General features: G+C 30.2%; 1 protein-coding gene across 10 annotated transcripts in view; it reads right to left on the bottom strand.

Moving 5' to 3' along the window:
• Positions 1-16,785, bottom strand: part of LOC143225113 (CLIP-associating protein 1-B-like) — a 183,557-nt gene that overhangs the window by 154,646 nt on the left and 12,126 nt on the right. For 5 of the 10 annotated variants that reach the window (XM_076453911.1, XM_076453906.1, XM_076453907.1 and 2 more), the window contains exons 2-3: positions 13,672-13,938; positions 1,236-1,314 (exon numbers count right to left, since the gene is read on the bottom strand). In XM_076453911.1, coding sequence (XP_076310026.1) covers positions 1,236-1,314; positions 13,672-13,848 — 256 coding nt within the window. In that variant the 5' untranslated portion in view covers positions 13,849-13,938. Of the gene's footprint in view, positions 1-1,235; positions 1,315-1,972; positions 2,213-13,671; positions 13,939-16,785 lie in introns of those variants that run through there. The other 5 variants (XM_076453913.1, XM_076453915.1, XM_076453916.1 and 2 more) reach the window with 4 other exon arrangements.

The following is a 16,785-nucleotide window of genomic DNA, read 5'->3' as shown; positions in this document are numbered from 1 at the left end:
TTTGTTACAAAACCTATTACACACTTGCTAGATAATGCAGTAAAACATTAACAATTAATACATGATATGAAATAAAGTATTTTTGCTCTGTATTATAAATACCATAAAAATATTAATCTGGATTTCTGATATGTTCAAATGATCAAATTTCTTGTAAGTAGAATCCAATACATTCCAAATACTAGACCTAAGAAAATTGTTTATCTATACATTTAATGTCATTGTCTGTTCTTTTTTGACAAGTCCTAAAGAAAAGTTAAACAATTAATATATGCTCTTATAACTACAATTTAAAGTAAGACAGATAAGAAAGGAAAACACAATCTTCAAATGACTAACTACCATTTATGTTAAATTTTAATTTACATAACATAAAGTAGTTTGAAATAAATCTTGTTATGCCAAAGCAAAATAACAAAAAGAATTAACTGTTCACCTAATCTCTTAGAAAGGTACACACAGCATGATAAGAAATTAAGCTAATATAATGATTTTCATACATACATACAGTACACAGTAAATAACTGTGATACATCGAGACCAGTCACATTTTGGATTCAGCATGGAATTATGCAAATTTTGATATATATAGTAGAGGGTAAGGAATTACATTGTCATGACGTGTAAATATACAGTATACAAAACAAAAAATTATACTAAAGTTTCTTACAGCAGTGTTTTAAGATGTGATTACGAAACAAGAATATTAGAAAATTGACCACTTATACAAAACAGATCTAAAGAAAGACTTCCAATTGAATATACTCAGGTCATTGAGTTTTTAAAGCTAGAATTTAACTAAGTTTTTGTGATCTTATATGAAGAAGTGATTGATACAAAGTAAAATCCTCAAAATATTAATAGCATGCAAAGGCAACACTGTGAAGATCAAGCAAACGTGACATAATGATTTAAAAAACTTTTCACAGCAGAAAGAACTGGTGTGTCAAAATATACATCTAAACTCAATATTTAAGCATCAGTCTGATGTTGAAATGATCAAAATTCTTATGAAAATAATAATCTTCTTACCATTGTTTTATAAACCTCAGAAAATAAATAAAATAAACATGTTAAATTCCTTAATTTTACATAATAAATGGTAACCATTAGAAATTGCAGATAAGAGTATGTATACAAATACCACATTACAATTTGATGACAGACTTTTGATTTAAAAAAAAAAAGTTCACTATTATACATTGTATAGTTATGTGCACAAGTCTTGTACATACCTGTGGAAACATAGGGTCTAAAGTCATCTTTCATTCTGTCAGCAAGAAGTCTCAAAATTGTAAGTCCATTTTGTGACACCTGTTAAATAACACAAATCGATCAATAAAATATTTATGACAAAAAATACTATTGTAAGACTGGGGCCTTTCTCAGTTTTAGAAAATAAAAGAGCATAAATACATTTTTCTTTTTTCTTAAAGAAACTGAAACAAAATTGTAGTAGACAATTATAGTGGGTTAAGTAAAATAGCACATATAGAACTTTTAAAAAGTCTTATAGATATTAAAGTACAAAACTAAAATTGCAAAAAATAATTATTCTTTTATCAAAAGCAGATTCAAAGACTCTCTGAGCAAAGTAAAAGTTCATTAAAAATATCTTGGTAAATATTATACACATTTTTCATATATACTCCTTAAATGGTTTAATACATCTGTCACAAGCTGTGGTATTAGAGATGTGTATAAATGTTTATCTTTTCTAAATATTAGTATCAATGAGTACATGTAGTTCCACTGTTTGGGACACAAAAACATTAGTTGGATTATTTTAAGTTGAATGACAAAAATTCCATAATCTATTGTAAATATAAAAGTTCTGGGTGTTTCTTTCATAAGTAAAGAGTTATAAAATGAAGACTTTTTATGGAACAAGCTAAAAAAAACAACTCTACAATTACATCCTAAGATGACAAAATAATCACTTAAAATATGTTACATTTTTCATCATACATACACCTATCAACCTCAGGTACATGTACATAAGCAGGAAGGTCTTTAAGCACTCTCACCCACTCTAAGCTGTGGAACATGTCACTCACCACACATATTATGATTGGATCTAAGTAACTACACTGCACAGTGACTTAAGACAAACAAGATTATGTGGGAAGCAGACAAGGCTAGTTTTCCACCCTTGCCAAGTGAATAACTGCCAAGACTTGTACAAATCTCATACAGGTACACTGTTGTGTACTTTAGTGCTGTACATGGTTATGATCCCACCTCTGTCATTCTCTAAATATGGTGAGACACACCCACATTTAACCAATAAGTAATAAGCAACTTGTCTGAAGTTGGGGAAAGCCATATTTTAAACATGTAATTAAGATGCAATACATGATCCCACTCAAGAAAAATAACTAGTGTTGCTTCACGTAAATTGTAATCAAAAGAAACAATTTACTTTTGTGGCAACGTATCAAAGTGTCATGTGATCTACTATATTCTGTATTCATCTAATATTCATATCCAGTGACATCACAAATGAAATACAAGTGTTCATAAAGGCAACAAATGCAACTAACCTTCAAGATATAAATTTGGTGTGGTCTGGCACAAGTTTTTTTTTTTTTTTTTTTTTGTTGTTGTTGTTCATTTAAACACTGACCATAAATATAGTTAGATACAATTTAACGAAGTTTCAACATTGCTGAGTACAATTAATTAACATTCAAAGACTAAACTGCACATACAAATTTAGCTCGGTTAAGTGTTTCTAGTGTTAAAGATGCTATGATGATAAACCCAAAAGTTTAGACATAAATAGGTTTGGAGATAATGTACCATAAACTGAACAATTATTCTCAATAAATTCAACATATTCTAGTGAAAGTAGCTTTCAAAGCAGCATCTATAAATTCAGTGTGATTAAATACAGTCTTCAAGATATGCCCAATATGTTCAGCATGACTAATGTTAGTTTATAATAGCTGTATAGACAGCTATTATAATTAGGTGCAGTTACTTCAAGAAACACTCAATAAGATTAATGTTAAATAAAACAGGTTTTCAAAAATACACTTAAATTTAAAATAGGTAGTACAGAATTTTTATAGTATAGTAAATGGATACAACAAGGTTACACAATGGGTGTTAAACAATGTCTAAAAAGAAACATGTTTGAATGTAACAAGTTTTATAAATTGTGTACACAAATTCAGCAAGGTCAAAAGCAATTAGTTCTCAAGAAATTATCTATAAATTTAACAGTTATATGTACATTTAATCAGCTTACAACAGTGTTAAAGACTAAGCAAACTGGTAACTATGCTGTTAGTTTTGTGTAAAGTCTAAAGTATTTTAGAGGTATTTTAACAAATGGTGCATTTAATTATAATGTCCATTATGAAAAGTAACAAATTCACATATAAACCTTCATTAATCTTTTGACACATTTGTTTTTCACTTTTTAGGGCATATGTGCAACAGTTTTATGGCATTTTCATCCTTCAAAAATAATTTATATGGAAAATTCAACTTTAATAAGTCTTAATGCACAATTCTAACTTTACAGAGTTACTGACAAGTTAATTTAAAAGGTATAAAAAACTGTAATGTCCAAAGAGAAAAATTATTTATATCACTTTTTTATTTAAATAAAAAACAGGCCTTATGATAGCATTACAAGAAGTTTAAATGGGGTAAGATATTACTTATTTTACCTTATCCATATTAATTATGTTATAGACATTAACAATTTTAAAAACTTAAAAAAATCAATATAGATTAAAGCTGCAACAACATCCAACACTGAGTTAATTTTGTAAATTAATAGGAATTTTTTTTATGAATGCAACCAGGCTTTCTTTAAACATTACAATGAACATTTTTGTCCCCTTAATCTCAATTTTCCTTTTGACAAAACATGACACAAAAAATAAAATCAATATTTAACATATTAGCCTTCAGATTATAATTCCAATGCTATACATGTACAGTATTTACGCCAATTTTTCTAGGCTACACTAGGATGAGAACTTCACTGTTAAGTTATTCACAATAATATAACTCGGTGCATACAATGACATTCAACTTCTACTAGTCTACATCTTTATTTCACCTCACAATAATATTTATGATTTTTTTGTATTTACTGTGAAAAGAAACCTCAAAGGATGTCATACAGATCAATGGATACAAGTTTATCAAAAATTGTGATTATTACATAACCACCCTCCCTACTACAAGTATGAGTGTGTTATAACATTGCTAACTGCATCATCACCAGGCTGTCATCATTCAACTTAACAGTCTTAAATGCAACTATTAAAGAATGAATTGATTCAAGGGGCCTGGGTCTGATGCTCAGAGAGACCAGTTAAAAAAAGATTCACCAAAGGATGATATGAACCAGCTAAGTTTAGATAAGATGTCTCCATTTACATGTATGACATACTGATTAATAAAATTTATTTGCAACTTGCATTTATTTGGTTTCAAAAATATAATATTTTTATTTTATAGAAATTTATACTTACATTTATAGTAAAGCTACTATGGCTATTTGCCACCATTTATAATTTTGAACTACTTTCCAGAGAGTAGAAACCCAGTTGCATCCATCCTAATACCTATAATGCAAGCTGAGATATTTACTGTAATTAATAACGCACCCATAGTTTGAAGTTCTAGAAATACTGTATAGTTTGTGCAGATTCAAACCCAGTTCAACATAAATTCCATGCTTCAGAGCTCTATCACAGGGCTAACCCTCATTCCAATTTAAAAGGAAAAATAGTTTTATATTTAAAATGATAAAATGTTCTTTTTGGCATACATTTTATTACTGTATGTGTATATATACACATTCTTTTATATCAAAAATCAGTGTATATTAATTTCTATGTATCAAATTGCTTGTGGCTCCATGATTTTGTTGTTTAAATGATCCCTAATAAAGTGTGAATTATGCACAAAAATTAAACATAAAACACAATTAACACTGCAAATACTTTTAATAATTACTGCTAGGATTACAAATATACTTTTCACAGCAAATGAGTAAGTTTTTTATTTATTTTTTTTTAATCAGCGCTTGCAGCAAGTATTGTAACAGTTGAAAATATACAATTATGTAGACCCTGCCAGTAGTAAGCACTATATTTGTTGGTTAGATTATAAAAAATTGTAAAATTACATTTCATATTCAAACATTCTTCCATGGTATGTGTGTGAGTAAAGTATATTTATTGCAAGTTTAATTATTTTAACCCACTATTCACAGTAAGTGAATTTAACAATCGTTATCTATTATTTAATGACTGGTAACATCTAAGGGTGATACAATTTACAATAAATGTTAAATAGTTGCCTGAAATATACTTACACAGCTTATCACTACATGTAAAAAGATGTATTAAAGAGAATATTAAGAAAGATGTTAAAACTCATAAAATGAACAGTTTTAAAATAACCTAATAAAATATCCCATTGTTATTGGCTGACTTCTACGTAAACAACCGAGCTGTATGAAGACAATCCAACATTAATTTTATTACATAAAAAAAAAAAAAGGTTCATACACACAAAACTGAAGTTTCACAGAAGTATTCCTTAAACCAGAATATGAAAATAAGCTCTATAGACATTTAAAAACTTATTCTTTTTTTTCACCATTCCAAAGTTAGAGTAGATTTTTAAATGAATATGGAACTTCTTTTTGATACTTAAAATATATCAAGTTATAAAAAGGTAGAATAGACAATAATGGCATGCATTTTGCATGCATATTGAAAATAAACTATTTAAACACTGAGAAGCTAGTTCAAATTAAAGTAATTTTTGATATTTGAAAACATGTAGATAAATTAATGAATTTGAAGCTTGTTTTACTGCTTAACCATTACGTATCATGTTGATAACAAAAGAAAGACTACACTAAAACACCTGTATTTTACATACAAATATTAAAGCTGGATAATCATGCAGTTAAGATTTTCTCTGAAGATATGCACATACACTTAAATTTCCCCATTTTCTTTATTAACATCATCTCTTGTATAACAGGAAAAACTCTAGTTTCTTGAAAATGCAAGAACATAGTGTTAGTGCAGCTACTCAGTCCAAAGTAACAAACTCATTAGTTTATGTAGGTGGAAAGCCACAACTCTGCAGGCAGTGGTGTTAGACACACCCATAAACCTGTCTGTGAAAAACTGAATAGACTGTATGGAATTAGCAGTGCAAATACTTGTAGCTATTTAGTCTTCTTTATAATTAAGTATAAAGATTCATTTTTGCATATGTTACTATTTAATGTAGCCACATAATTCACAGTTCTAGCATACTGTTGTATCTAAAACAAGCAAGAAAACCAGGTTTTTAACAAAACATTACATAAAGATATTACATTAATTCATTTAATTTTGACTGTATATTTTAGAAAAAGTTATAACAATAGATATTTTGAAAATGGGAAATAAATTTATGGACAAAATATGTTCACAGAATATGTTTATACATTTTCTTAGATGCATTTGATGGAAAACTAAAAACATGGTATAATCAATATTTTTGCACATAATACAATACAATTATGAAAACTGAATATATGAGTGAATCATTTGTTAAACTTAACCTTTTAATATCTGTCAGGGTATTAGACTTCCAATTAAGTTAGAACTTTTTTTTTTTATTAATAAAAATAAAATATGGTTGCAATGCAACCACTTCATAGTGTAAGAAATGTATATAGTCAGTAAAACATTGATTAGAAGAATACAAAGGTCTGTATTAGCAAATATAGGAGAAATTAGTTGACTAATTATTACCAGTATTGTACCTTTATTTTACCTGTAAAAGCATTACTGCTGCATTTAACAAAAGGTGAGATAAATAAGAGTTGGTTTATACATTTACATAGCAGTAATTAGTGCAATCCTACACCAACCTTGGAACTACTGTTTAAAATTCAAGACTTTAGTGGTCTTTATGACTTTTGAAAAAAAGAATAAACAAGTCAACAAGAAAAAAATCAGGAGGAATACACCTATGTCTTCACTCTAGCAATTGAAGAGATTTAAGAATTAACCTTACCAGAAGATGGGAGGGGCTCTCACTGGCAAGTTCTGTGGAATGATGCTTTGAAAAGTGTGCAATACATTAATAAGATTCCCCATTTTAAAAAGACAAATCAACTCTGAATCTTCAAATCCAGGGGTTAGCAAGGGCGCAAGATTTAAGACTTAACAAGGTGATGGTACCGGAACTCTTAAGTGTCTACAAAAAAATAAATTCATACACAAAATCTTTAAATACAAACAGTGCTGTCTATGGGTTGTTTCTGAGGAATGAGATTCATTTCCCAAATAACTTTTCTTTGCAATGCATATTACAGCTCACACCATCCCTTCCCATACACACATGGTGATTCATCCATATTTCCCTACTTCAAATTTCATTTTGCATAGTTTAGTGAAGTTTAAAAAGGTTCCGACACATGCACGTACATTACTTTAATTATATAGATTAACTTGCACTTTTCACTTTCATAAAAAAGAAATCAGGTTAAATTTACAAATATTATTTGAAATTTATTATATCTCAGGTTTTACGGCATCGTTTTCTTTTTTTAATAATTAAACCATTTATAATTCATACTTAAATTCAAAGAAAGTCTTGTTTTTTTGAAGGTATATTTAGTCACTTATTACAATTTTTTCATGATACTGCTTTTATACTTATTTGGATTAGACTGATGTATACATGTGATGTAATGTATTTACAAATAATACAATGAAAAGGATAATTTACACTGGTCAACTACAAAATGCACAAAAGATTTAAAAAATGATTTTTACATGTATTAGTTTTATCAACTCTTAAAACTAATATAATAGAACAGAAAAAAAAACATTAAATTACATGTGTACATGTACAGATATAGCAAATTAGTATACTACATTATTCTGGGCAAAATATATGTCTTACAAGCACCTAATTGTAGTGAAAAAGTAAAATTATAGATTTTACTCCTATAGCGTATATCAAATAAGAAAGCAAATAAAGTGAAATAAAGCCAGAGGAACTACTAAAATCTGAAAGTAAAAACTATAATGAATAATGTCTTACTTATGATAAATGAGCAAACTTTGTCCTAGGTCATCAACTGGGTACTTTTCAGCCCTTAACACAAGAACACCTGATGAGATTGGACTTGAGTAGCAATGTAACAAGCACCAAAGCAAATTATCACATACAAAGTCTTAAGTACTATGCCTGTGATATTTGGCCAAAACAGATTTTACTATTTAAGAAATTTAATGCTATTCAATAATCTACAAAAAATATCTCTGGAGACAATATTTCATTTCATTCAATCCTAACCAGAAAATCCAAATGAACATAACACACACATATATAAAACAAAGGATCAAAACACTAATCAAAATTACCTGGCTGGAATTTTGTAATAACTTAGAAACTCATGAAACACACCCAAAGAATTCTAGAAAAAAATTAAACCACTTAAACAAAAATAACAATTCTCTATTTCATCAGATAAAACATAACAAAACAATATCTGGAGATAAAGAAAAACTAATTTATTAGTTATAAGGAAACATCCTTTAGAAACCCAATTTGTCCAGACTACAAATCACCATAATCACAGCCAGGTAAACAATTATAACAACACACTTTTCACCCCATCTTCCTCTTGTAACAACTCGCACAATAACTTACAAACAAATGAGCACAAGCTAATAAATGCAAAAGTTACACAGGAAGAATTAAATATACACAAAAACACTACAAGGTCTGGCTCTCGGTCATGACAGGATAAGAAATATTGTCCTGAAAAAGCTTCAGACCTACTTTTAATTCACTTCATAAACATAATCAACATGTGACTTTTAACTTGTTACTACTCAGACACATGGAAAAAACAATATAATAAACATAATACCCAAAAAAACAGAACAGAAAAATTTATCTTGATAACTTCTGCATCAGTTTGTTAAGCTGTCTCAGCAAACCAATAGAAAAGATATCCAATACATTTACTCTTCTGCAAAACAAGCAATTTAATACCAAATTTCCAAAGTGTATAAAGAATGATTCAACAAACAACAGATCATCTCATAAAATTAAAAGAATCTGCTACAAATCATTTAATAATAATCAAGCTACCATGGGAGTATTCCAAGATGTTAAAAAAGCATTTGGCACTGTGTGGCTCAATGCTTTCAAATATAAACTGAAACAATTAAATATTAAGTAGCTCATAATCAGATTGATATCCAACTTTCTATCCAACAGAAAAATCCAAGTCAAAGTAAATAACAATCTATCTAAAACACTTAAAACTACCACAGGAATGCTGCAAGGACAAGTTCTTTCACCACTCCTGTACATAACTTTTATAAATGGCATTCCATTCCCCAATTTAACATATACATATTGCTCCCAATATTCTGACAACATAGCTGCCTGAAACATATCTAGAAACCCATTAGTTGCTATAGTAAAAGTTCAACAATCACTAAATCTAACTCTAGAATGGTACAACGAATAACTAGTTTATATTAAATGCAATAAAAACACAAGCAATCACTTATTTTGAAATAAACTATGAAAACACTAAAAAAAAACCTGAAGAAAATTAAAGTTACAAGAAACAGAAACAAAAATGAAAAATAATATTAAATTGTTTGGCATTACTGACATATGTCTAACATGGAATAGACATACCTGAAAAGGTACACACCTCAATAAGTAATATATCAATTATATCAGATAAATTACTGGCAGAAACAGAGGCTGTACACCAGAAACATTGCTAAAATATACAGAATACTTATATGCCCTCTCACAGAATATAGTTGTTAAATAACATTCAACATGTCAGAAGATATAAGAAAACTACAAGTGCAACAAATCAGAGCAATTAGATTAGCCCTATGGCTCTAAATATTTACTTCCATAAAATTAGCAACCTTAATACTTTAAGTTGACTTACTAAGCTTGCCTAAAAATACTACAATAAACCAGAAAAAAAACCAACAAGTTTACAGCTGCACTACGTACAATTGCAAGTGCTTCTCTCAAACACACATCTTCGTTTGATCTGTATATTAACACACACACACACACACACACACAGCAATGAAACACCCACAATGGTTGAATATCAAATATCATACCATATATTATTGTCTTAACTATCATGTTTTTTCTCTACAGCCAGGGCACAGGGCAGATAGATTTGGCATCTATCCTGTGAAAATAGGTTTTTTTCGGCACTCCAATTTTCAAATTTGTAATCTTTTCCTTTTAAATTTTGCTCAAGGCTTTCACTAAAATAGAATCTTGACTTTTTATTTTCAATTGTTTATTTTCAGCACTTAATTTCTCAATTAGATGTATGCTGGCTAAAAAGTTGCATAGAAATTTAATTATTATCAACCAAGCAATTACATCATAATATTATCTAAACATTAATGTACCTTCTAAATTTACCTATACATGTGTATGTGCATTTTTAGAGAGGGGGCTATATTTAAATTTCTCAAAAAGTTTTCTATTTATCAACCACACCCTCCAGCTCTGAAGGGATGGTCAATGAAAATGTGTAAACCCGGACAAGGAAGAGGGACACCCACTGATGTACAAGTCTAGGAGAAAGGGAAATTGGAGGCGTTAAAGGATCCTGCACAAGATCCCACTGGTTGTAAAAAGCCTGCATATGTGTATGACTAAAGGACTGTTGTGTAAGACCACATTCCCAAAAGTAACAGAACCTCATGTGTTGCAACAGAGAAAGAGAATTAAACAACCCTGTGGTAAACAAACCAAATATAAGGTCACAACTGACAACATATCAAAATATGCAAGTAAAAATTCATGACATCCACCTTGGTATTCCACAAACCTCGAGAAAAAGCCCACCTGAGAGTGAGAAAAGATTCCATGGTAGAACAGAACAGAAAATGACTGAGGCAGGACAAATTACAGTTTACTTGGGAGCAACAAACATCCTGGAGAAAGATGATGGACAGGTTCAATGGCCTGTTGAAACAAAGTCTTGTACTGCTTCTGACAGACATCACCTAAGGGGACAAATCCATTCAAGAAAACTCCCACTGAATGGGAACACACTGATTATTTACTGATACTGTTGATAATATGTACATCGATGTTGAATAAAAAGGCTGAAAAGAACTGGGATAGGAAAGAGAAACAGGGGCTTGTACAAGCTCCAACAAACACAAAACCAAAGAGGAAAAGGTAGTGTGTTTATGTAAAGATTCCACATGTTATTCCAAAGTCCCAGGTACATCACTGAAAATATACTCTCAAAGAGAAGGGACCACTTGAAGATCACTAAGATAAGGGATGGTGATAAATGAACTGGGGACAAAGTCATGTCTCAGCTCAGAAAATCCCCAAAATAGGAAAACCATATGTGTAAAGTGAGAGCTGAAGACAACAAATAAGCCAATGTGGAATAAATTAGGAAGAGATTTTCTCTTAAAAATGCCATATTAGGCCTTGCTGTTCTGCAGGTGGGGCACAGGAAAAAGAAGCAAAGTCCAGTAGTGGAAAAGAGCCATCAAAATATTTGTTAGCCTGAACAGGTTCAGCTTGTTGAGGAGGAGGGCATTGACCTATGTAATGTTCAATCTTGCTGTGAATAATCACAGATAAATCCAATGTTGGGTCTTCCCCAACTGCAACATGCAAAATAATGACAGTAGGAGGCACATATCCAGAGGAAACATTAACTTGGTTCTGTGTCTTACCATTATCAATAAAACTTTACGATGATGGTTCAACTCATACACATATGTACTTAAAACACATGTGTGTGTGTGTGTGTGTGTGTGTGTGTGTGTGTGTGTGTGTGGCACTACTTAAGTAGAAATATTCATTTATGAAGCTATCCCAGTGTAACAAATGTATTGTATATCTACTCAAGCATGTGCATCACTAAAATGTGCATCAAAGGGGCATGGCAACAGCTTGCCTTTAAAGACAACTTGCTGACAATCAGACTAACATCCTGTTTATTCATTTTCACACAAAAATGAATTATTCTTGACCACTGAAGCAGCATAAAGTTATATGAAGGATATAAAGACTGTCTCAAGCAATACATATTTCCACTCAGAAGTATTTATAAAACAATTAATTATTTTCTAATTTTTGTTTCAGACATTTGCAAAAATAGCAAATGACAAACTTAATATCCAAGTAACTGTACTTTGAAATGAATCACTAACTGTTCCTTCATTACAAAACTAAGTAGAAAACAAATTTCTCAGAAGATTAGTGACTGTACACACCCCCATTTGTATTTGATTGGCTGATGTTTAATCGTTTTAAATCTTTGGTGCTAGAGAGAAGCAAAAACAAAACTGGTAAAGATAAGTAATTGTTTTTTGTCTTACCACATAACCTAGACTCACTAGAGAACAATACAGCCTTCACACCCCAAAAAGTTTTGATGGAAACAATTTTCACAATTAAACACAAAGCTGTAATGATTATTTGAATTTAAAATGTGTTTAGTATAAAAATGGAATGAACATTATGAAAAGAAAATTACTGTTGAATTTTTTTTTTAATTTTCCATTTTATCATCCTTATTTCATCTAATTCTAATTTAGAATAGTGATTAATGGCTTAAATAAAATTAATGAAAATTACAGTTTAACAACTTAATCTGGTATGTACAAAAACAGTCGTTGTCAAAGTTACTGATGATACAAATATCTTTTCAACTACTACTATGTTTCTCATATCCTAACTGCCCTGATATCAGGAAAAAAATCTCATTGACACAGAATAAAGCAGATATAGCTGAATACTTGCTACGATATTAAAATCTTCTTTGGTTGCACTCAAAACCCATTACATGTATTATGATTTATAACACTTATACGTTAAGTAATTCACAGAGTGCCAGAATGGAATATATTTTAACATAAATGTTGTATATCAATATAATTTTACACAAGTGGCTTTATCATGTATTCTTAATTTAAATAAATAGTGTAAATTATGTAATATCTTACACTATGAAAGCTATACATAACACTCAAATGTGTTTATGTAAACCAAATCAACATGTACTCATACATGCATTGAAATACACATCATTACCACTCACCAAAATACCAGAGTCCATATGCATAGGTATTTGAAAAGGTATCTTTGCTTACACCTAATGTCTATTAAAAACAGCATTACTGTAAAATATCTTTTTTATTACTTAAAATAATAAAGCTAATAATTTAAGTATTTCTTAATTATTTGAGTGTATATAACAACCTCAAGCACAGTATAGCTCTTTTCTTCATTAGTAAACTTTATACAATAAAGCATATTTTCTCTCTACTCCCAGTTCTCCACTCACTACAGTGTCTTCTAAAAGTAGTCATTTTTAACAGCTATTTACCTACTTTAATGAAACCTGAAATGCTGTCCAAGTGTCAATCATATCTCAGTTGTCACAGAACTATGAATTTTTCAGTGTATTGTAATATCTGATATGATTGTGAATTTTCCAAAAAATTAATTTTTAAAATGCAAATATCTACAAAAGGAAAAAACATCAACCTATATAATAACTTACTTTTATGTGTACACGTTATTTTCCTTTTTAATTAACAAATATAAAGTACTTTGAAAGACACTATGACAAATACTTACCTTAAAGTTGCTGCTACTCAACCATGATGCTACAGAGTCTACAAAACCAGCAAATTCTTCACATTCTATAGAGTTTATAGGATTCTCCAAAAACTTTATTATATCATCCCCTAATTGGATACGTTTCTTTGTGTCCTGGATATCCAGATGTGGTACATATTCATCCAAGTTAGCCATTTTCACAACATAACCTCCTCACATCAACAGCTACACTGAAGATTTGACATGTGGTTCTGAAACTTTAGATTTGTGGACAAAATGAACCGACTGAAAAAAAAAAAAAAGGACCAGGAAATTAACTTATTTTTTAAAACATTTTATGTTATAATACAAGAAAAAATGTATATTTAACTAGAGTAAATTATGATGAAATCAAATTAACACTAACATTCTTTAACTATACTTTTTAAAAGATCAAATTTACTTATTTTGTGTATATTATACACTAGTGCTATAAAATAAATATCAAATTAAATATTTTCTTTACTTCTAAACTTACAGCTTTTAATGAATGAATTTAAACCTGGATTTATTACTATGGCATGTAATATCTACAAAGAGAAGTACAGCTGTTACATTTTGTTTGTACGTATACAAAACCACACAAGCTTTGAGCAGAAAAACTTTGTATTTATTTAGCTACTAGAATGTCACATCATACTGACAGGAACACTAATGATTTCACACTTGCTATTGTAGTACTATTCTTGTTTATTAATAAAACCAACAAAATATGAAAATGAGCTTAAATAATTGTGAAAAACATAAAAACATAAACATAATGGCACTTACATAAAAAGACACTTAGGAATGACAGTTTGGTACTTAATGAACTACAAAAACTATTTATTACAGAACATTGTATATAACATTGATTTTGATATGTTGTCTTTCTTTGTACACATGCAACATCATATTAAGAGTTTCTAATTTTTTCCACTTGAAACTACACGTCACAGGTACCTCTGATAATACAAATACCTTTAACTTCTGCCATCAGGCATAACACACATGCCCTGTCCTGTACCATCTTTTTCAGGTAAAATTACATACCTAAGTAAAATTTTCCTTTGATGCAACAAGTATTTATTAGCTAGTCTATGATTCTTACTGTATATACTTCTCTAACTACCCAAGATGTTTCTAATACACATATACTTACATAACTGCCACAATGCTGATAACAAACAAACACATTTCATCAACTTCTACTGATGTCTTCAATACAAGTATTTCACTAATTACCAAAATTATCTGTAATATACTTTATTATGCAAACAGATATTCATGCTACTGCTCATTAGCACATACACTGCTGGCCAAATTCTCAAGGTCAATGAACATAAAGAAAAAATATGCATTTTGCGTTGTTAGACTCGACCACTTATTTGAGTAGAGCTTCAAAAGATGACAACAAGGGAAAATAAAAATAAAAAGCTTTTTAGCATTTAATAGGGAAAATGTGAACACTATGACATTAGCTTAAAAACTAGCTGGTCAAAAGTTTAAGACCATACTGAAATGAAGCATTAATCAGTAAACATGAAACAAAATTTAGTCATTAGTGTTGTCAACATCTCCCACCGAATCTCCTGTGTTACATTGGGTAAAAACATGGCAAATGCTAAAAAGTTGACAGAATTTGAACATTGCAGAATTGTTAAGCTACAAAAGCAAGGTCTCTCTCAATGTGCCATCACTGCTGAGATTGGGCATAGTAAAACTGCTGTTACAAATTTGTTAAAAGACCCTGAGGGATACGGAATGAGAATTTCAAGTGGTCAGCCCAAGAAAATTTCGCCAGCGTTGAAGCACAAAATATGGGACGTAGAAAAGTGGAAGAAGGTTTTGTTCTCTGATGAGAAAAAATTTAACCTGGATGGTCCAGATGGCATCCAACGTTACTGGCACGATAAGGCTGGCTACACTGGCATGTTGGAGAGAGCATCTTTATTGACTGAAGGCCCTCGCTTGTGTGGAAATGACTGGATCTTTCAGCAGGACAACACTGCAATCCATAATGCCCACATGCTCGCAGGACAAAGGACCTTTTCATGGCAAATAACGCGATTCTTTTAAACCATCCAGCGTGTTCACCAGATCTGTATTCCACTGAAAATGTTTGGGGGTGGATGGCAAGGGAAGTCTATAGAAATGGACATCAATTCCAAACAGTGCATGATGTTCGTGAAACCATTTTAACCACTTGGAATAACATTCCAGCAAGACTTCTGCAAATGCTTATATCAACCATGCCAAAGTGAATGTTTGAAGTTATTCGCAATGATGGCCATGCAATTCACTACTGAGACCTCTTGTTGGGCATTCACTACCCTGTTTAGGACTTTGTTTCAGTATGGTCTTAAACTTTCGGCCAGCTAGTATTTAGGTTAATTTCATAATGTTCACATTTTCCCTATTAAATGCTAAATTTTTTTTTTTTATTTTCCCTTTTCTTATTTTCATCTTTCGAAGCTCTACTCAAATAAGTGGTTGAGTCTGACAACACAAAATGCATATTTTTTTTCTTTATGTTCATTGGCCTTAAGATTTTGGCCAGCAGTGTATGTACAAAATTCCTGAGAGTAAATATGGTTATTTTCAAATTATTTTTAAACAATTTCAAAAGTGTGTATCCACAATTAACTGTCCAGTTATACACAGTTCCAAAATATTTTAACTCAAAATTAGGGAAATGTTTAGTTTCATATGATTCAGTTCTACAAATTGTTTTTTTTTTAATTCATACTGAAATCTCATTTAGCTTTCCTGTGTTTTACATTTAGTAGAGATCTTTTTTACTTTAATTGTAATGATTTGGAGGTGATATCACATTATAATACACAGATTAATTACCAGAATGCATTATTTGTATTCTTACAACTAAAAGAAAATTATGTATTCTCTCTTAAGCCTGTTACTTTCCACAAATGTGATTGTATTCGAATGACAAAACAGTGTTCATACACACACAGAAATTAACTGCTATTTTACTTTCCACTAATGTGAATATATTCAAGTGACAAAACAATGAATTCTAATACATGATGATATGTATATGCAACATTACTGCTATTTTACTTCTTGTTAGCATAGTTGTAAGTTTCCTATAAG

This window comes from Tachypleus tridentatus, chromosome 9 (assembly GCF_004210375.1).
Source record: "Tachypleus tridentatus isolate NWPU-2018 chromosome 9, ASM421037v1, whole genome shotgun sequence".
In the NCBI taxonomy this organism is placed as follows: Eukaryota; Metazoa; Arthropoda; class Merostomata; order Xiphosura; family Limulidae; genus Tachypleus; species Tachypleus tridentatus.
The sequence above is the reverse complement of the archived record's forward strand: the minus strand, read 5'-3'. Positions and strand labels throughout refer to the sequence as shown.